The 21,999-nt window shown below is 39.5% G+C and overlaps 1 protein-coding gene across 2 annotated transcripts in view; it reads right to left on the reverse strand.

Moving 5' to 3' along the window:
* The window catches only part of Nckap5 (NCK-associated protein 5), an 892,836-nt gene that overhangs the window by 835,849 nt on the left and 34,988 nt on the right, over nt 1-21,999 (reverse strand). For both annotated transcript variants that reach the window (XM_005390736.2, XM_013517461.1), the window contains exon 2: nt 10,041-10,170. In XM_005390736.2, coding sequence (XP_005390793.1) covers nt 10,041-10,109 — 69 coding nt within the window. In that variant the 5' untranslated portion in view covers nt 10,110-10,170. The remainder of the gene's footprint in view (nt 1-10,040; nt 10,171-21,999) is intronic.

The raw sequence follows: 21,999 nt of genomic DNA on the forward strand, positions 1-21,999 counted from the left end.
TGGGACAAAATACTTGACATCCTCAAAGTATAGGAGGAGGAGCTTATTTTGGCTCACAGTTTCAGATACTTCGGGCCATGGTGAGCTGGTTCTAAAGCAGGAATACAGTAGAAGGGCCTGGTAGAGAAAAGCTGCTCACCTATATGATCCTGGGGGAGATATCAGGGGTAAAAGCCAGAAGGGAAAGGCCCAGGAACCAGATACAGTCCCTGAAGTCACACCTGCATGGCCCACCCAGACACCCCTAGAAGCTTTACTGTGCTCCTTGGTGTTTTTCAGGTCAAAATGATGTTGACAAGAGTAACTATTCCAAATAACAAGGGAAGTGACCAATGGCCAGGTATGAAAGGCAGGAGCTAAGGGAAGCACAAAAGACAGGTCAGGCCACGTTATCATTCTTGGGTCGTAGATATCCTTGAGAATCTGTTTATATTCATGGACTTACTCCCTAGAAGAAAATGCACATAAACAAAATCTAACACAAAGTATTTACCAGAATTTAAAACATTGGAAGTGTTTTAGTAAATGTCCCCTAGAAGCACGTTGGGATGGTTCAAGATGCTCCTGGATATCATGTTAAGAATCTCCTAGGTAAAACAAAAAGCCTTACACACACTAGAATCATCCTTGGAAAAGACTGAAAAACAATGTGATATCTCCCACTTTCCCAAGCACCACTCAGTGCCTCTGCATATAGATCTACCATGTCACAGGACCCACTGCTAATGTGTATGTGGCTCATGACAGCTAGCTACTCAATGGTAAGGTCATTCACTTGTTCATTTCACTAAGCGCTTACTATGAATCAGACATTAGTGATATAAATGTGACTATGACTGCACCCATGTTCTCAAGGAGCCTGCAATATAGTTTAATTAGGGTGATTTGTCTCTTAGGGAACCACTGCCATGTGTGAAGAAGACAGTCTTAGCCACCAAAGTTGGACAAGAGATGCTACTGGCATCCAGTGGGTAGAGGGTGTTTCCCACTAAACAGCCTACAATGAACAGGATGAATCCCATGTCAAAAAATTATCAGGTGCAAAATGTCAACAGTTGAAGAAATTCTGCATAACTCAGGAAAAGACACTTTCAAGGGCACTTTGGAGGGTATGGTTACTATGACAATGTGCCTTATTGTCAAGGATGAGAGGAAGGAGAGAGTCCTTCCAAGTGAGCAAAAGCCATGCAAATGCGGATCCTCCTTCAGGCAACATGAGAGGAAGCAGCACCAGTAGCAGGCATGGGCCAATAAATGGCATTTCTTCTGGAAGCTCCTCATGGAAAATTCTGTGATTTCTCTGCTTACTGCCATCAGTCAGAAGCCGAGGTGAAATCACTCAGGTTCTAAACCCTATTTCAGCCTGGGGACAGCTCTGTACTGGAGGTGGCCTGTCTTCTTCGTTACTTTTCTCTCATTGCTGAGACAAAATACCTGATGCCCAGAATTAAGGAAAGAAAGGTTTATTTAGCTCACAGTTTGCAGAGGTTTCAGTCCATATTTGGCTAGCTCCAATGCAGAGTGGCCCACAGCAGAGGAGCAACAGTTCATGGTGTTGGAAACACAGCAAAAGCAACAAGAACAAAAAGGGAGGAGTGAGAGAGAAGCCTCTTTGCCTCCCTTATATTGTATGCAGGCTATCCGCCCCAGGGCGGGTGTAGCACTCCTACCCATAATCCCAGCATTAGACCATGAATCAATCACAAACTCTAGAAGCCAGCCCCATGATTGCATGGGGCTTTTGGGCAGATATCTAGGCACAAACCATAACATGGCCTGTCATTTCCCAACTCCTCAGTACATTGCTTTCATGCTGGTCAATAACTCCACCTTGTGTGTGTGCACACCACAATCAGTCCTCATCAGGTAAAAACGTACATTATCCTAAAGTTACATTTGGGTCAAAGACCTGGCTAATGAGAAGAATCACAAGATCACAAAGTAGGCCTAGCCCTGTGTTTCAACACCCATGTTCCTTATTCCTTATAACTCTGCCCTTCCCAGTACTATCCCTTTGGCAATTCAATTGCTTTGCTGAAACCAAGCTTGGCCTCCTGTGTCCATAGACTCAGACATGGCAGATAGATGCCCACGTCAGCCTTTGGTCCTGTTGAGACAGCTCAAGATTTTTAAAGTTGGGAAGCACCCTGGAGAAGCCCCCAGTTGCTGTAATCAAATGGTTGTCTGCTTCAGTACTGTGAGCTATATAGAGGCAGCTTAGTCTGGACGTAGTCAGACCCCAGTGGAAATCCCAGCTCTTAATGAAGAGTTCTATAGCCTTATCAAAGTTGAGTAACTTGCTAAACTACAGATTTCTCATTTGTAGAATAGTGGTAATTAGAGTTCCTACTTTCAAGCATTATAAATGTTAAACAACACTTTCCATATAGCTCATTGAACAGAATTCCTGGCATATATTAAGCCTGAATAAATCTCAGCTACTATTCCTAAGGGATGTGTTATGGTTTGTGTCTAGATGGCCCCCCCAAAGCCCCATGCAGTCATGGTGCAGGCTTCTAGAGTTTGTGATTGACTCGTGGTCTAATGTCAGCATTATGGGTGTGAGAGCTACCCCCACCCTGGGGCAGGTAGTCTACATACAATATAAGGGAGGGAAAGAAGCTTGCTTGCTGCCCCTCCCCCTTTTGTTCTTATTGCTTTTGCTGTTTCCTGCTGCCACAAACTATTACCTTTTGCCATGCCAGCCTGCCTTGGAGCCAGCCAAGTATGGAATGAAACCTCCACAAACTGTGAGCTAAATAAACCTTTCCTTCCTTAATTTGGGTGTCAGATATTTTGTCTCAGCAATGAGAGAAAAGTAACTAATATAGGAAGGAAGCCATTCTCATCTACCTCAATACATGATTTGCCAACTACACATGCAGAGCTATTTTCTAAAGTGGCTTTTTCTCAGTCTCCACCAGCCCTACTGCTGACATGCTGCCGTACGCCCACTACTTGGACCTATACCACTTCTGCCCTCCACCCTTTCCACCACTTGGATTCTGCCTTTACCACCAGTGCTGCTGTACATCTTCAAGCTCCACCTCAGTATTGTTCCTCTTGGTTCTCGTCTCCTCCACTCTTCTGCAGCCTCTTCAAGATTCATAGCAAATAGCTTCTGTGGGGGCTTCTCCAGCCCATGTGACTCCAGACCCATCCACAGCACCCAGACATCCTGCATTGCTGGAGAGTAGATGAGTAGCTGAAATATTTAACATTTCCTGGGTGCACTAGGACAGGCTGAGCCAGGCTAGCAAGCAGATTCACTGGGTGTTAATACATCTAAGAGTCTGACTGGCTCGGAACTTTCCCATTGCCTGCTCTCAAGGGGACACAACCAAAGATGCAGCAGAACTCTTTGAGAAGGTCGCTAATCCAGGCCAAATCTTACCCATTTGCTTGCTTTTTATTTTAAAGAGGAAAAAAAAACATAAAAACAATGGTACAAAATTTCAAAACAAGATAGTAGTAGAGTAACTATGGTCAATATATTGCTTATTTCTATCTTCAAAGCAGACACAAGATTATCTTTAAGGCACTCATTACAAGATATAGGCATGAAAAATAAACCTTTCTTTTCAGTGAACTAATAGAAATTGGAAATATCTATTTTAATTTTATCTTCCTTTATAGCTGAGTAGTACTCCACTGCATAAAAATACCACATCTTTTTTTAATCCATTCCTTGGTTGATGGGCATTTGGATTGCTTCCAAGATTTAGCTTTTAAAAATTGTGCTACTATAAACATGGGTACAAATATATTACTGTTGTATGATGCTTTAAATGTTCTGGGAAAATACCCAGAAGGGGAATAGCTGGGTCAAATGGGACCTCTAATCCTAGTTTTTAGAGGAATCTCCACACCAATTTCCACAGTGGTTGCACCAGGCTATATACACTGCCTCCAACAGTGGAGAAGTGTTCCTTTTTCCCCACAGTCCCTCCAGCACTTGTTATTGGTTGATTTCTTGATGACAGCCATTCTTTCTCGAGTGAGATGGAATCTCAGTGTTGTTTTAATTTGCATCTCTCGAATGACAAGTGATATTGAACATTTTTTCATATATTTATTTGCTATTTGTATTTCTTCATCTGGGAAGTGCATATTCATCTCAGATGCCCATATTTTCCACTTGTTGCTTTTTCCTCAGAATGGCCTCATCCTGGTCTGCAGGCATCACTGTGCTTTCCAACACCTGATTCCAGGCCAGGGCTGCTGTTCTCAGTACATCAAAGAGGCAGCTGACAATGTTATTCTCTTAGGGGAATGAAGTGGTTGGAGGAATAAAATGTTCCCTGTCCTCTATACTCCCCCACTGGATGTTCATTTGGGAAATATCAAAGCAGTGCTGATGTCAGAGAAACAAGGTCAGGCTTCTTAGAGGACAACTTGGCATTCTCCCAAAGGCCAGAGCCACTGAGTAAAGAATACTTTTTATTTGCTCCCATCAGAAGTGGCCAAGGGAGCTGCAATTTGGGGAACCGGAAGCCTGGTGTTCTGAGCTCTACATAACTTCTCTATGGTGAGAAGAGGTGCAATGCAAGCACTAAGTCAAGAAAGCTACAGTCACGCCAGAGCACTGCAAAATGAAAATTCTGTTCTTAGCTATACGCCCCATACTGTTTTGATCAGTGGACTGCATATACCATAGTGATGCCATCAGATTCCTATTTCGTGCTGACATAGTCATATTAATGTCATAGAGCAACACATTGCTCACATGTGCATGGTGATGCAGTCAGTCCTCTAAAAATACAATAAAATGATGTATAGTATACAATATTGATAATAATGACAAACAGCTATGTTACTGGTTTGCACATTTTCTTATGGTATTTTTAATCCTCATTTCAGAATGTGGTGCTTCATTTAAAATGAAGTTTACTTTAAAACCATGTGTTATGCCACCAGCAGCCCTATTCATCTCTATTTACCAATTTTCCTAGTGGTTGCACAAGGATATGTCAAATGCCTGACCTCCACCCTTTAGATTTGTGTATCTCTAAGATGTTCCCACAGTGATGAAAGAACACATTTATCAGAGGATTTCACCACTGGGAAGTGACACACATCTGCCATATTCCTATTTTGTATTTAGAAAAAAATCTGTGTGAGTTTGGATGTGTCCTATGCCAATATTCCATAAATATTTAGAAAAAAAGATCTCCAAAAATATTTTCCCATTTCTTGTCACTTGGGTAATTATTTATTTCTGTGGTACCCTACCCCTGGTCCTTGGCCTGCCTTGACACATTTCATGCAAAATCACTACTTAGAGAGGTGGCATACAGAAAAGACACCCTGGACTTTCAAATATCCCATTTTTCTTATGCATTCAGATTTCCTTTACAATCCAGCCAACTACCTATCCTTGTAAATAAAATGTGATTGAAACACAAGTCCATTTGCTCATCTTCTCTGCGGCAGCTTTTTCTGGCAGTGTTGGGCAGTTGTGACTATTCGTCTGGCCTGCAAAACCTGAAATATTTATTTTCTGGACCTTTAGAGAAAAAAATTTGTGACCACTTACTTTAGAATTATTTGTCGTCACTAAACAGGATGGAAAGAACTAAAGATAAAACATCAGAATCTGAATTCCATATAGGAAGAGGTTTCCCTGGGGAAAAAACCCAGTCATGATAAGAGTTGTTAGCAGAACAATGTCCTTTGGTTGCCTCTTCTCTGCTTTCCCATTCCTCAGTGACCAAGTTCTCTCCACTATTTCAAAGCACCGACAGCCCCGTAACCCCCATATCCTCACTCCTCCTCAGGTAATCTCAGCTCTTGCTACCGTCAGTGTCACACTGTCCATCTCCACATTGTGTTGTTTTATTTTGCCTGCTTATTAAGTCAGCTTCCACAGTTAAACTATAAACCATTTCAATATCACCTAGGCAACCCAGCAGGGAAGAGGCAGTCTGCTAAGGTTATCTAACTGGGGAATCTTTGTAAAGGGACTGTTTGTGGAAGTGGGGGCAGAGCTACAGAAAGCCAGCCTGAAATGGTCTACCAACATTGGAAGGCTCCTCCCATGAGGAGGCATGAAGAGCGAAGGAGCTCAAACAGAGAGAGCCATGGTATAAGGATAGATAGAGCATGGGAGAGGACTGCCCAGCCAAAGTTGCAACCTGAGGCAGAGGAGTGTATCACTGTTGTCCATGAAGAGGCAGGAAATCAAACACCTCCATCTCTGACCTCCTGCAGGCTCTTCTCACTGGCCACACCCAATCGAATGCCAGAGGCCTTCGAGCACCTTTTTATTCATGTCCAGAGAAGCATCCTCCATGGACACAAAGCTAGGTAGGGAAGGATGAAAAGTGGACGTAGAGGTGGAGATGGAAACTCCCCTGCACATTCTCCTAGCTGGTTTTTATACTGCTGCTGCATTGACTCAGCTTTGCAGTGATAGAAGGACCTGAGTATTGTAACGATTTCAATGCAAATGCTCAAGAGGCCGAAGGATGAGTTGAAGGACTTGTGTAGCTGCATTGCTGCCCCTTTGAGTCTATCAAAACTGTACAGCTGTCAGACCTGAGGATCTAATAGTCAGTGTTTTGTCATCCTTTGGAGGAAGTAAAAAGGGTACGAAGAAGGAATTCATCAGAGAATCTGCTACTCTCATCTGGGCCTAAAAACAAAAATGATTTTCCCTAAATGAAAGGAGAAAGTTTACTGACACAATGCAAGCTGCCAAAAAAGATACAGCAGTTCACTCACCAGCCTTCTCATCAGCCAAATGCTATCACAGCTACAAGTGTCAACAGCTATACACACTGCCTGGTCTTGCAAATAAAAAGTGCAGTGGAAAATGTTGACTTTTTCTTACCAAAAGCATCCTGGGGAGAGCTGAACAGTTTTGGGTCAAGAAGAGGCCTCGATTTCTAGGGTGATTATTATTGTTATTAGAGAAAGAGTTGTGCTTGCCGCAAATACACAGCTACTTGACACGCTCCTGCTGGGGAAGGCAAGCTTGTTGTCACTTGTCTTTCTCTCTGGCTTTTCCTCCCACCTAGGAGCACATTTTTCATTTCAGTTTCACCTACCTGTCACTTTGTCCTTAAAAAGGATAATTTATAAAGTAAAAAATCATTGATGTCAAAGAACATATTTTAGTATTACAAAACACACACACGATATGAGTTTCTCTTGGATACACACACACTCAAACCCTCTTCTGCACCAAATCCTAAAAGAAAAAAAATTATAATTAAGGCTCACAAACTCAATTCCCTCAATGGGAACTTTTTTGCATATCTTAACTATAAATTTCTTTATTTTGTGGTTCCTCCAGCTTAAAAATTTAAAGCCATTGCAAGGGGGCTGTAATTCCTAACTCCACACTTTATGATTTGATTTTGTAAAATAAAAAATGTAATGATGTTAATAGTACCTTATTCTTGGAGTACATTATGAGGAATTTTCTGCAAAATCTGAGAGTGGAAATTACCTCTGGGCCTCCTAACTCTTAAAATATGGGTCATAATGATTATTGCAATTGAATTTCAAAACTTAAGAATTTTATGTTTCTTTTTCTTTAAGTTTCCTAAAAGGACAACTTGTCTTCCTGGGATAACATGTAATGAAAGATAAGGCACTGAGTGACAGGTAGAGACCTGTGTTCTGCTCTTGGTGTAATCCTAGTGGTATGATATGAGCAAAAGCAGTTAACCTCTCTGGGCCTCAGTTATTCTTTCTATGCAGTGAGGGACTGGAACTCCATTTCCATTTAGCATACTATGATTCCAAAAACAAACAAGGAAAAATAAAATGAAATACATGCCTTGTGAATGAAAAGTGTACCGTGATGTCAACTTTTTCTTATTTTCCAGCAGTCCTTATCTAGAATCAACCCAACTGCTTCTTTCTTAGTTCTGTGTGGAGGCACACATGACCTGCATGCGTGTCTTCATGAGCCAGTGACTTTGATCTCAACCCAGTCTAGTTCTCTTCCTGAGAGTCACAGCAGAGTTCATTTGAGAGAGTTTCATTGGATCCTGCTCCCAAATAACTAAGAAAGAAAAAATCCTGTTGTTGGCACTGCCCCAGTAGAATCTTATGTGAAACGGAGAACATAATACCGAAACTGTAGGCATCTGACCAAAGTGCTATGTCCAACGTATTTAAGCACCCCATGTACATAGGTATCATTTTCCAGGCTGTTCCCAAGATGGACATGCAAATGTAGTAGTTATTGTGCTTTTAGGGGACAAGGAAGATATCTATGCCAATTGGAAAGCAAGGTTGGTTTTGAGTTTTCAGCTAGCACTAGTAATGTGGCAGGATTTTACTTAAGTCCATGTTCAAGCTGTCTCTAGATAAAATTGAAATTGAGCAAAGGTTTCAGAGAGACTGTTTCCTCTTTGCCCTGGTCTGTAGGTATAGAGTAACTGCAGGTAACCCACCACCCCTCCCTGCCTCATCCAAGCCCACCCTTGCCTTGCCCAGGACTCTGTACTCTGCGTTCTTTTATCTGTTAATTCCCTCAACAAAATGCTGCTCATCTGGTTGACAGCTGGGAGTGATCCAAGGCATTTTACTAATGAGTGCTAGTATGAGTTATTGAAAAACAATAGCTTAGTATGTTTGCCTTTGTAGGACATTTGCATATTAGTTGAGACCTAAGGCAAAAATCTGTGGCTTTTGGGACCAGTGAACAAAAGATGATATTTCTGGGTTAAAGAGATTCTTTTCTGAGCTGCTCACATCGTACCATATGGCTGTCTGAGTCCCTGACTGAGCCCAAGACAGCCCATACTGGCATGGTGCTCTGTAAGAAGAGTTTTTCTTCTGAAAAGCAGAGGCTGTGAAATTATATCATTATCACAAGTTTTCTCAGAAGTGCAAAATAATAGACATATATAATCCAGTCATACCACATTCCATATTGAGACAGCAAAACCTAAGAGATGAGATGGAGTCACATCCACAGGGAGAATTAAACAGACCTCCCAGCTCCCCAGCCTGTAGAGGTATACTGGTCAATGCATAGTCCACATAGTCACAGAAGTTGATTCTCAATAACAAGAAAAAAACTTGACCTGAAAAGTTTAATATAATCGTTTTCTCAACCTAGAAACTCATGTCTATAAACAGGAAAATCATCAACCATTGTAAAGGGAACCATCAACCATTATGTGGCAAATGACTAATCTGTACATGACACAACAAGACATATAGCTAGAGAATTGAATGGTTCAACCAATAAATCAATTCAATAACTATTTTACTGGACAGCTTTCTATAATCAACCCCAGGCCAGGTACTGTAAGTACACAAATGAACAGAACATATCCCTGTAAAACATGCAAAAGAAGAGACCATGCTAAATTTTTATTTTAATAGATGAACAAAAAGAGAAAGGAATGGCTCTCTTGATTTGATTTCTTGCTCTGTTCACATGCATCCTGGACCAGAAGAGGCTATCCACACATGTTAGCCCACAGCCTGAGAAAACGTAGCCAAGCTTTTGAAATCAGTGCCTTAGTCTGTTTCTTGAACTAACCAGATTCTCATACATAAAAGCCAATCCAAACAGGCTGTTCAGAATGATGTCCATCAGCATCAAAACTCTTAGAAAGAAATTGTATGGATGACTGAACTAATTTACATACTTAAGAAAATCTTGAGCACTTTCTTGGCTCTTCAATATCTGAAGCTGCATTGAATTCTTGTTCAACCTAACCTCACAGTTAAGATAAATGGGTGAGGGAGTAACTATATATAGGCTTGGCATTGGGCATTGGCAGTACAGTAGAGTTTTTGTACAGGCTAAGTCTATTTCAGCTGGAATTAATATAATTATATATAATGTTGACAGATTATGACATTTGCACATTAAGACACTATACAAACATTCCCATAATTTGCCAGTTTTGAATTTATAAAAAATAAATGAAATGAAATCCCAAGGGACGTTGTTAATGAGGTAACTGGAATAGAAGTTTCAAAAGCACAGGGCTCAGGAAATAACAGTCAAAGAATAATGTACGTTAAGCCAAAATATATAGAGTAGTAAATGAATATTTAGTACTTACCACAAGACTGCTGTCCAGAGACAGCCTTTTTCCAAAGTCCCTTTTCTCAAGCTGTCTCTTCCCCTCCATGAGTGAAGTTATTTATTTTCCTTTGTGATTTATAAGAATCCCTCGTCTCTTTTCAGGGTCACTGCAAAAAGTGAAAGTGTGTTTTACTATCCAAGTGCACTGTGTTTAGACTCTTAGTTTTCAATTTTATAACCAGAAACAAGTAACGGAGCCATCGAAATACCCAAACCCCAGTGATAAGTACACAACTAGGATCTCTCAACTGAAAAGACCTCTCTGGCTTGCAAATGTCAGAGCTGTCTTTTCAGAGGCCCCTGTGTTTTCATAGGTTTTGCTAATGGAGTTGGGGAATGGGTTTGCAGGTTGAATCAGCAGACTGTGGAAAAAAGCAAACACTCCGTTTCATGCCACACTTGCTCCACACCCATCGTCTCTCTATCAGCCAGAAGCGTTCTGTTACTGTGCACACAGATGCTGTCTGCAAATTCCACGAGATCAAATTGACAAAACCAGGCTCCATAACCAAGAATTATTAAGCCCAGAGCCCAACGAGGGGAAACTGAAACACGAACACTATTGTCAATATTTAATTTTAAAATATGTCATTTAAAAATATTTGAGGAACATTACAAGATACATTCCTTTTGGGACAAGTGATTCAGAGAGAATGGTGGGTGATGTCATTGTCAATGGATACTCATTGCACTTTAACATATACTTCATTCCTGCACTCTACTGAGACTGCTTATTCTAGAAAGGGTAAGCATCTTGCTTATCAGAGATCTATCATGTGCATGAGTCCTAGCTTCCAGTTTTCACCGACATGTAAAAGGCTTGAAATGAAAGAAATGGGGTTGTACCTATGTTTTCTTACCGGTTAGCTGAGTAACATCGGGCAAGTCATTGAGCCTCTCTGAAACTCATTTGCTCAACTGTAAAAAACACAACTGTGGCGATCCAATGATATATGTTAAATGACTTGAGGCAATGATTTATGATTTAAATTATAATTACCCAAATATTAAACCTCCAAATAGTTAACCTTAATTATTAGTCAATATAGTTCCGTACATCCTTGATGATACAGGAGGCACCTGGAGATGCAGAACCTGCTCATAATCCTCATAAATAAGCACAGCCATGGCACTGCTGACATAGAAGAGATGAGCAGAATAAAATGCTGTATTAACCAGTCTAATTTTTTTATTTTTTATTTTTTGGTTTTTTTTTTTTTTTTTTTCCCAGTACGGGGAATTGAACTCATGACCTTGCACTTGCCAGGCAGGTGCTGTGCTGCTGAGCTAAATCCCCAGCCCCTAACCAGTCTTTTATAAAACCAAAAAGAAGTAGATTCTACCACTCTCCATTATTCCAAGTCCAACATGAGTAGAGCAGTACTGACCACAGCCACAGCACACGGCCTCTTTCTCTTGGAAAGGATCAATCGAAGGATCGAGATAACCGCGCATGAGACGGTTTGCCCCAAGTACAGTCAGCCTTGGAAACTGATGGACTCATTTTCCAGCCTTGGCTCCCTCCTCCACCTTTGTCACTCTAAATCTCCCTCTTGGGGACACTAATCTTAATATATCACCAACCTACACAGAAATTCCTAGGAGCCCACTCAGAATTAAGGAGAAAATCCAAAAAAAATCAACATCATTTTTCAAGGCCTGTTTCCTGCCAACGAGTCTTTTACAATCCCCAGGCACATGAGGCACATTCCTGAGAGCACGCTTTTGATTGTAATTCTCACCTCCATCTGCTCTAATCCTCGCTGCACTCCAGTACCTGGCTCAGACCCTGTCTCCTTCACAAGACCTTGCTGGAGAACTCCATTTAATAACGATTCCTTTTCTCTCCCAATTTTCATTGCAGTCATTAGAGTCTTGCCTTCTGAACCACCTTCATCATTTCGGTAGTTGCTTAAATACAGTAAGTTCTTACTATATGCTTGTTGGCAGAATTGAGTAGTTAAACACAAAGAGAAAATCCAGAACTTACTTTTTCAGAAAATAACTTAATTGTGTGTAGTCACTGTGGGCGAAGGTATTAGTCAACCGAAATTTGATTTGCGAGCCTGCCTTTCCTTCCCAGTTCAGCTGCTCACTTGTCAGCCCCAAGTCTTGTTTCAGTGACTATGTTTACTGCTGTCTCAAAATATCTTTCATAATGATGAATTCAGCTAAAGAGACTACTCAAGCCACTATGTTTACACCATGATTCTTTCATTATTAATCCCTAAGAGGATGAGAGTTTGACGGGTCATAATGGATTACCCTTTGGTACTTAGCACATATGTATTGAATGCCTGTATAGAATACCTAATCTGGAGATGTTGGTAACATAACCATAAGAAAGCTTAGAATAAAGCTTAGAAAAGGTATGCCACATAGAGGAACCTAATAACCTCAACTAATGTAGACATTATATGCTATAACATGAGCCAAGATTAATAACATCAACAAAGAGGAATTGGAAGAGGAGAAAGGGAAGGGGAGGAAAGGGAATTTAAGAAAAAGAAACAAGCTGTAGTATGTACATGTAACCGCTCTCCAAGATGACTGTAAACTGCATAAACTGCAACACGTACTAACAAAATATTAAGTTTTAAAAAGCTTATAAGAAAGACTAGGTCTACATCTTTATGGACCTTATATTACAGTATATAAACAATGAGTAAGCAAATAGAAATAACTCCAAATTGTGATAGGTAGCTACATGAAGGAAATAACCCCCAGTAGGTAGTACAATAATGGTCAAGTATATGGACATGGAAACTTTTTGGATAGAATGGTTAGGGTAGAAGTAGATATGCAAAAAGAAAAGTAAATATGATTCCAGGCAAAGGGACAAGGAAAAGGACCCAGAAAGAGGCTTTGTGTGCCATTGAAGAGAGGACCAATTTCCTAAAATTGGAAAAAACTAGAAGGAATATGTGTGAACAAAGTGCTAAGTTCTAGGTAACAGTTATGGGCTTTTGCTCTAAACACAAAGGTTAATCTTAGGGTTCAATACTTACTTTAATCCTTACCAGCTGATAATATTGAAAAAAGTATTTAAAGTATTTAATTCTGAGTTAATTCTTCAACAAAATGTCATTTGTTGTGAGACCTTTCTCCTAGTAGGGTTGTTGTGATGATAAATAAGACACTGTAGTAAAGAGTTTTGCTGGTGACTGGTGCATAGTGGATAAGATTTAAATACTAGACATATTGATCTTTGCTTCTGGTAAATCTGATTAAACTCTAGCTGTTAGACTCTCTATCCCATTATAGGTTGATGAGGCCATCATTTTGGGAAAGGGTGATCCTTTTAAAAGTTCTTAAATAGTCTAGCCTTCTTATGTGAAAAGCTGATTCAATTGCCTTACATGGTCAATTTCCTTTCACTTTATAGTGTCAACAATATAGGTAGAAATAATGATCAAGTTGTGTCAGCAATATTGCATAGACATTGACTGACTATGAAGGTACAGACCAATGAGAACAACAATACACTATAGTAGTACAACCTAGCAAGTTACCAGCCTCTGTAAAGGTGCTACTCCCACCCCAATGATGTACACTTGTGAGTTAAATGGGAAAACATGAGAAGGATCAGAGTGAAGGTATCCAAGTGGATCAAAAAGGACACCCAAGAGAAACAAAATGGCCTACAGAATGGGGCAATCAATCTAAAGTGGGTGGGCGTCTAGGAAGGAAAAGTCAGACAAGCTTATTCTCATATACCACCTCTAGTGTTTTTAGGAAAGATATCGCTGACATGTGTCCAGCACAGACCACAGGTCTGCAGCAGGAACAAATATGTCAGATCTCAAAGACTCATGCGATCACACAGGCCATTTACGCCTTGCAACCAATACAACCTGCCCAGAAACTACTTTCACCAAGCAACCTTCCAATTTCATTTGACCTCTATGCGGTTTTACTTATAGAAGAATGTGCTGACCAGCAAATACAAGTAGATACTCTTTCAGAAAGTCACATTTGAATACAAAGTTGCAAGTTGGTGTACAGAATTTTTAATGTTCATTATCTAAACATCTGGTCAGTGAAACAGTCCCCCTGGGCTTCCATAAGAGTAACACAGACTGGGTGGAGTAAATGAGAGATGCTAGCATCTTTGGCTTCTCCTGAGGTCTCTCTTCTTGGCTTGCAGATGACTGCCAATGAGCTGAGTCTTCACACGTCCTTTTCTTAGTGTATGCACATCTCCAGGAACACCTCCCTTTTCATGAGGACACAAGCATTAGATTAAAGTTCCCCCCATGAACTTTTTAACTATAATTATTTATTTAAATGCTCTGTCTCCAAATGCAGTTACATGGGGGTTAAGACTTCAAGCTAGGAATTTTGGTGGTAGCAGAAGGACATGATGCAATTATCATATATGAATGTTTTAATAATCAGATTTATGAGTCTGAAGAGCTGAGGGAAAACCCTCAGTTCTACTAAGGCAGTGGCTACTCCCAGACCCCTTCCCTATCTGACAGTTATTTGAATGTTCGAACTTAGTATCGCCTCCTCTAAGTGTGCCCTGCTCTATTCTTCTTTGTATTATGGGTATAATGAAAACTACATTGTTGAGAATTCTTGGTCAGTGGGTTCATTTGATTTTTGCCTTGGGAAGTGGTGACAAGAGATTCAAAAACAATAAAAAGGGAAAAGCCATTCTGCTCATCTCTAGCTGAGCAGCATCAACAGCACGTGTCTGTTATGGCTTGTGTGTAGATGTCCTCCCAAAGCCTCATGTGGTCATAGGGTTTTTTCAGAGGTTGTTGAATCTAGAATGTGTGATTGATTCATAGTGCAATACTGGGATTAAAGGTGGGTGATTGTTGGACCAGTCCACTGACTGAATTGGCACCACCCTAATCCCAGTATACTGGATACAATATAAGGGACAGAAAAGGGATTGTCTTGCTCTCTCTCTTGCTTTTGCTGTCTTCTGCCACCATGAACTGTTGCCCCTCAGTCATGTGCCACCCTGCCTTGGAGCCAGCCTATTATGGACTGAAACCAACACAAACTGTGGGCCAAATAAATCTTTCCTCCTCTAACTTTGGGTGTCAGGTATTTTGTCTCAGCAATGAGAGAGAAGTAACTAGGACACTGACTATAGGCTCCCGCAACTTCTGTAGGTCCTCTAATATTTTGGCTCAGAAACTCTAGTAACAATGTCTGAAACTCCCAATTACCAATCAAGGTGATCAATATCTTAATCACTGACATATCCTTTTTTCTCCTTCATCCCCTGCAACAGCTTCACAAAAAATTCCTCGCAGTAAATCCATCTCTGCTGGAAACCTCTTGAGTAGTTTCTTTCCCAGGCTGGAAAATGTTTCATGCCTACTTGCTGGAGGTGCCTTTGGTTAGGCAGCCAACCTTCTTGGGAAACACCTGAATTCCTTCCTGGGAGCCTTTGGAGAAAATAGAAAACAGAACTTATACTGATTACCTTTTGCGCCCATTAACGAATCTCTCCCCACCTACACCCTTTCCCTATCCTCCCTGCTCTGGAGTTCTAGTGGGGACAGATTACATCCAAACCATAGAATATGCCAAGGACAGATCAAAAGTGGGTCTACATCCTGGCTAAACCTTAAAATCACCTGCACGACACCTACAAAGTTCTAATATCCAGATTGTGTCAACCTCCAGAGACAAAGGCATCACAGTATGCCAACAGCAGCTGGAGTTAGCAACTGTTCTTTAAGAGTAGGGGCTTCTCAAACTTTGCTGTACCTTAGAGTTGCCTGGGAGAATCAACAAGGTTCCCCCTGGACCAAACAAATCAGAACTACTAGTGATGGAAGGCAGGCATCCTTATTTTAGGATCCCTAAATATGCCCAAAATGCAGCCAAGAGAGCACTGGACGGAGAGGGTGGGGGCATAATCCCTTTCTTGATCTTCATCTCTTCTCAGTGGCTGAAGCACACAGCTGCTGGCAGCAGTTGTTTGGCTACTGCACTCAGCAATTTATAATCTGCAAACCCTGACCTGAAAGAAATGTTAGGTACAAACACTTTGGATAAACACAGTTCTGTGCCCACTCCTTCAGGTTTACTAATAGTCCTGTTGAAACCTGGTCCTATCTTTCCTTTTATTCAGAAAATAATATTGGCTGAAGATAAAAATATCAAAACTAGATTTCAAATGAATGCACAAATGGCCTGGAAAGGCTATCATTTAGAGTTTTAGGGGAAGAACTTCAAATGCCCAAAAGAAGATTGCAAAAGATAATCTTAAAATAGCACCTGTTTTAAGACAATATAACAGACACTTAAAAAGTTATAGCATTCAAAAGGATTCTTTTCATTCAACATTAATATGTGTTTAATATTTAATTTGACTCTGCATTAAATCCTTAGACTGAAAGAAGAGAGAGAGAGAAATATTTGGGCGTGGTGGTACACGCCTGTAATCCCAGCACTCGGGAGACTGAGGCAGGAGGATCCTTGCCTGTTCGAGGCCAGCCTAGGCTACAAAGTGAGCTGAAGGTCAGCCTGAACTGCATAGGGAGACCTTATCACAAAAAGACAAAAAAAAAAAAAAAAAAAAAAAAGAGAGAGGGAGAGACAGACAGACAGGCAGATGGAATAAAGGAAAAAGAAAGGATAGAGGGAGACAGGGAGGGAGGGAAGTAAGGAGGACATATATCCCTAAATTTTAAGGAAACCCTAAAACAAAGAAAGAAGATACAGAAAAGATTTATTTATATATTGATTAGTAAAATGCAAGGTAAAATAAAAATGTGAATGAATGAATGAGTGAGTGCATGATTTGAACAAGGAAGATTCACTTTGGTTGGACAAGCCTAGAAGACTTGCCTTTATGGTCATTTCTGGTGTTCCAGATGATTTCCAGACTATTGCTACATTTTTATAGTTTACGAAGTAAAAACAAGAGGCAGAATGGCAGGGACTTGGACTAGGATAAGCATTTTCAGCTCTGGTTTTTCCTCTCTAACCATCTGTTCTTTCTCTCCCAGCCTTTATTTGTAAAGACTTTCCCCACGATGTATTTCTATCCTCTGTCTCTTCTCCATTTATTGTTTTTAGAAAGGTTTCTGATTCGTTACATAAAATGTCTACATACTGTTCATGAACTCTTCAAGGGAAAGTCAGAATAGAAATAAAACAGATACACACATAAATTTGATAAATAAATAAATAAGGCAGGCACATAACTCCAGTGGATTGGAAGAATAGTTAGATAAGTGACTAGGGAGAAGAATTTTCACACTGTGTCATCTGCTAACGTTAATGAGTTAATTAAATTAGAAAAATTCCACTGCCAAAAGAGAAAACATCCACATACGTGGGATGCTGGGGAATTATAGACCATGCCTCTAAATACATTCTGTTCAAGCTTATTTTTTCCTTTGAGCAGGCTGTGGAGAGCTACACTTAAAAAGCCATCCAATTTCAAGAGAGTATTTTCCATCTGGGGCTAGTTGGGTAGAGTATGCTCTAAACTCTGCAAAGCCTGCTGAGAGACAATACAACTTGTTAAGAAAACAGTTTATGAAAAGCAATGCTTTCTGAAATCCAACAAAAGGTTTAACTGTGATGTCCCCATACTCTGCAGAATTCATTATTTTTCATTAAATGTCTTCGCACACAAGTGCGAAATGAAAATGATTCAGGAAATGGACACACTAAAATAAATCAGAAGCCAGTACATTTTTTGTTGAGACTTTTGCTGGTAATTAGGATATTTCAAATTACCTAGTGTCTCTTTTTCTCCTGAAAAAGTTCTTCTTTTGTAGTAACCTCTCTTCATCCTTCCCTGCTTTCAAATATCCTGATGTGAAAAAGAAATGCTAAAAGCCAAGTAAATAAAGATTAAAGGATTAAGCCTTAAAAATCCATTAAGGCATTACGAATAATAGAAAGAATTTTAGTAAAACATAAAATAGAGAACATGACATTGAAGATATCCTAACAACTGTCAAAATGAAATGTGTGAGAGCAGCCTGAAAGATATTTTTCTTTTTATATTCGATGTTTAATTAAAGAGAATGCCATTCATTTGTTGATCTCTCAAACAGTCCTGCAGAGACAGCAGCAGCTTGGTTTAATTTAGAGAGAAGTAGGCTAAAATCTCTTTAAAAGGCACAGCAATCAATGACCACTAATTTAAATGATAATGACAAAGAGCTAGGTTTAACTTTTACACACATACACACACACACACACACACACACACACACATGCACATATGCACATTCCTAGACACACAATCATATAGATATATATATAGTACATGTATGTCTACAGAAATATGTGTTGACTCTATGCATACATTTACATGTATGTATGCATATTTACTCAATGCATAGCTATGTTTATACACCTATACATACATACTCAAATGTGTATTTAGTTATTTTATCTTCTCTTCTTATCACTTCTAATTACTTGTGATTATCCCCCCAAGTACTTGGTTGTTTATTCTTATGCAGACTTTGAATGTTCAGAACAAAGAGGATTTAGCCTATGGCTAGGTGGACAGATCAGAGCTTCTCAAATTTATGTGTAGGAATCCTGGATGGATCCTTGAAAAATGCAGCCTCTGAGTCTGTAAATCTATAGCAGAACCTGAGATTCTGCATTTCTAATAAACTGATGCTGCTAGCCTGTAGATTGTTCTTTGATAGTGAGGATTGGAAGCATAAAACAGAATTTATCTAAGTACACTATAAGTGTGAAATGCTAAGAATTTTCTCATAAAGTACTGTCAACCTAGCTAAATGTCTTTACGGCTTAGTTCGTCGTATAACCCAAGATAAGAGTTTCAGTGTCGGATGAGGGTTCTTTGTTTACCTCCGCACAGGACAACTGGAATCCCAGAATCTGGTATTTAAATGGTTTACCGCAACTCTCTCTTCACCTACCGGTCAGCAAGACACTACCTCTCAATAAAACCAAGCGGCTGCCCTGTCTCGGCAGAACCATTTGAGAGACCAGCAGCTCACACTGCCTTCCAGAGAGTCCATTTCACTCTGAGGGTCTCTGGCAGCTGGAAAGTGCCAATCTTTCTCTTAGCCCTTCACCCACTAGCCATGGCTTTGTTTCCTGGAGTAAGTGGAATATGTTTTTGTCACCTCAGGAAAAGCATTCCATTTCATCAAAAGTCTCACAACCCTTGCCCTCCTTGTTACTGTCTCTGAAATGCCTTAGAATGTGACCAAAAAAAGAAAGAAAATTATGACATGGTAATCTTTCCCGCACTTAAACTTACAACACATTCAAAGTAGTCATTCTTTTTGTAGCAGCAATAAGAACTAAAAACATCAACAAAGTGTAGAGTATAATGTGCAAATCTACACCTTCACTATCAAACTTTCTATATTCCTCAGAGACAATCACACTCAAAAACTTTTCTAGAGATATGTAAACACTCAAAACTTTTTCTAGAAATATGTAAATACTGATTTTTTTCTTTCCTCAATAAAATGGATCAACATCTATTATGTCATAATTGCATGGTTTTGGTCTCATATATTCCATATATATGAATTTAATTTAGTTTTTACAGTTATTAGTCTATGCAATAGATGATTGATAAATTGCTTGCTAACTTATGGCCAGAAACTTAGACAACTGTGGATGTTTTCTGTGTCTAAACAGTGCTACCCTGAAGTGCTACACACATTTTTTGTGCCTGCATGAGTTATTCTATAAAGCTGAAATCTCACTGGGTGTGTTGGCATGGGCCTATAACCTCAGTATTCCACAAGGCTGAGGCAAGAGGATAGCAAATTTGAGCCCTGCTTGAACTGTTTATTGACTTGCAGAAACCGTCTCAAAATAAAAAATACAAAAGGTGTGAAGATAGCTCAGTGCAAAGGTCCTATTGAATTCCCACTACTGTAGTACCAAGAAAAAGAAAATTTAGATATCTATAAGTGCAATTACAGTGCAAGACATTTAAAATTTTGATAGAAATTGCCTTAATCATTTCTCCAAAATATTTTAAAAACATATATTATCCTCAGTAGCGTATGAAACTACCAGTTTTCCAGATAGTTGTGTTTACTGCATAGAATCAACCTTAAAGTTTAACTGGCTGGTAAAAGAAAAAGAAAGTGACCCCATTGTTTCAATTTAAAACCCATGATGATTGGTGAAGTTGCACATCTCTGAAAGTTTTGGGGTCACTGGAATTATGTTCTTGTGATTGTGTGCTTAAATTTTTGCCCATTTTCCTATTGCTTCCTCCTTATTTATTGCATTATAAAAGATCTTAATATTTTGGATATTAATTCCTTATTAATTGATATTGCAAATATTTTCTCCCATCATCTGTTGGCTCTTTGTGATTGCATAGAATGTTATAATCAATTTGTAATCAAATGCATCAATGTTTTCTTTTATACTTTCTAAATTAAAAGAACATTTTTATTATGTCCTCTTAATATTTTTGATACCATCAGGATAAACTTAAGTCCATGGTGTAAAGCATAAGTTTAACTTTATGTTTTATAAGATAAAAATTCATTAATTCTGTGATGGAAATTTTCCCCCACTGATTTCAAATGCCATCTAATTCTAACAACATTCAACACATGCAAGATCCTTTTCTTTGGTGTTCTATTTTTAAAAATTGATCTACTGCCTATGACTATACCAATTCCACTCTGTTTTAATTATATGCGCTCATGAGTTTTAGTGTCTTATACATCAAGCTCTGTGTTCAGTTTATATTTTTTCTTGGCTGTTTCTTCTATATGAACTTTAGGATCATCTCATTATATTTAACAGAAAGAACCATGCAAATTTTCACTGAGTTGGACAGATTTAAATTTACAGATTTAGCAGAGAACTTACACCACTGTATTCATAAATCATCCCACTGCATGACATGAAAAGTGTGACAGGTCATTGAATGGCCACACATTTTCATTCCAGGATCCCCTGACCTGACTCCCGTTTTATCTGTGTCTTTTTTGCCTGCTCTTGATCTGGAAGGGCTTAAGATCCCTTCACCAAAAGAGTGTAGCAAAAGTGATATTGAGTTATGGTGCTGTATGTGAACAGGCCATGAAATTTCCACTCAAGCCAAGTGAGAGAACCCTGGAACACCAGCTCCAGAAAAACCCTCAGCTGAATATAGTCTTATGAGGGACCCCTGCTAAAATCAACAGAACCATGCAGATTGCCATGGAATCATGAAAAATAACAAGTCATTGTTTTATTTTATTGTTTTTGTTTGTTTGGTTGGTTTTTCTCCGGTACCGGGAATCAAACTCACGACCTTGCGCTTGCCAGGCAGGCACTTTTGCCACTGAGCTAAATCCCCAGCCCCACAAGTCATTGTTTTAAATAACCAACTATTGGAGTGGTTTGTTCTGCAGCAATAGATAATTTTAAGATTGTCTCTTCATTAATTTGGATCATTTGTTCATTTCCTTCAATAACGTGTTGCAACTTTCACTCAATAGACCTTGGTCCATCTAGTCCTAGGTATTTAGGATTTTTGCTATATTTGATAGTTAACATACATTTCCCCTAGTTGCACTATTTTTTTGTTTGTTTGTTTGTTTTCTGGTACTGGGAATCGAACTCACAACCTTGAGCTTGCCAGGCAGGCATGGTGCTGCTGGGCTAAATCCCCAACCCCTCTAGTTGCACTTTCTAATTGGTTACAGTTAGTACAAGGAAAAGGAAAAACAGCTACTGATTAATAAACTTTGAAGTTCTATCTAACCATTTTCCTGAGCACTCTTGCTAGTTCAAATACACATTTTATTTTATGGAAAGTTTTAGATAGAAAATAGCAGCCATTTATGGTGACACGTCTGTAATCCTAGAACTCAGAAGGCTGAGGGAGGAAGGTCACCACAAGTTTGAGGTCAGCCTGGCCTACTTAGTGAGTTCAAGGCCAGCCTGAACTGCATAAGCAAGATCCTGTCTCAAAAAATAATAAATAAATAAATAAA

This window comes from Chinchilla lanigera, unplaced genomic scaffold (assembly GCF_000276665.1).
Source record: "Chinchilla lanigera isolate Chin_1 unplaced genomic scaffold, ChiLan1.0 scaffold00039, whole genome shotgun sequence".
NCBI classification, from domain to species: domain Eukaryota; kingdom Metazoa; phylum Chordata; class Mammalia; order Rodentia; family Chinchillidae; genus Chinchilla; species Chinchilla lanigera.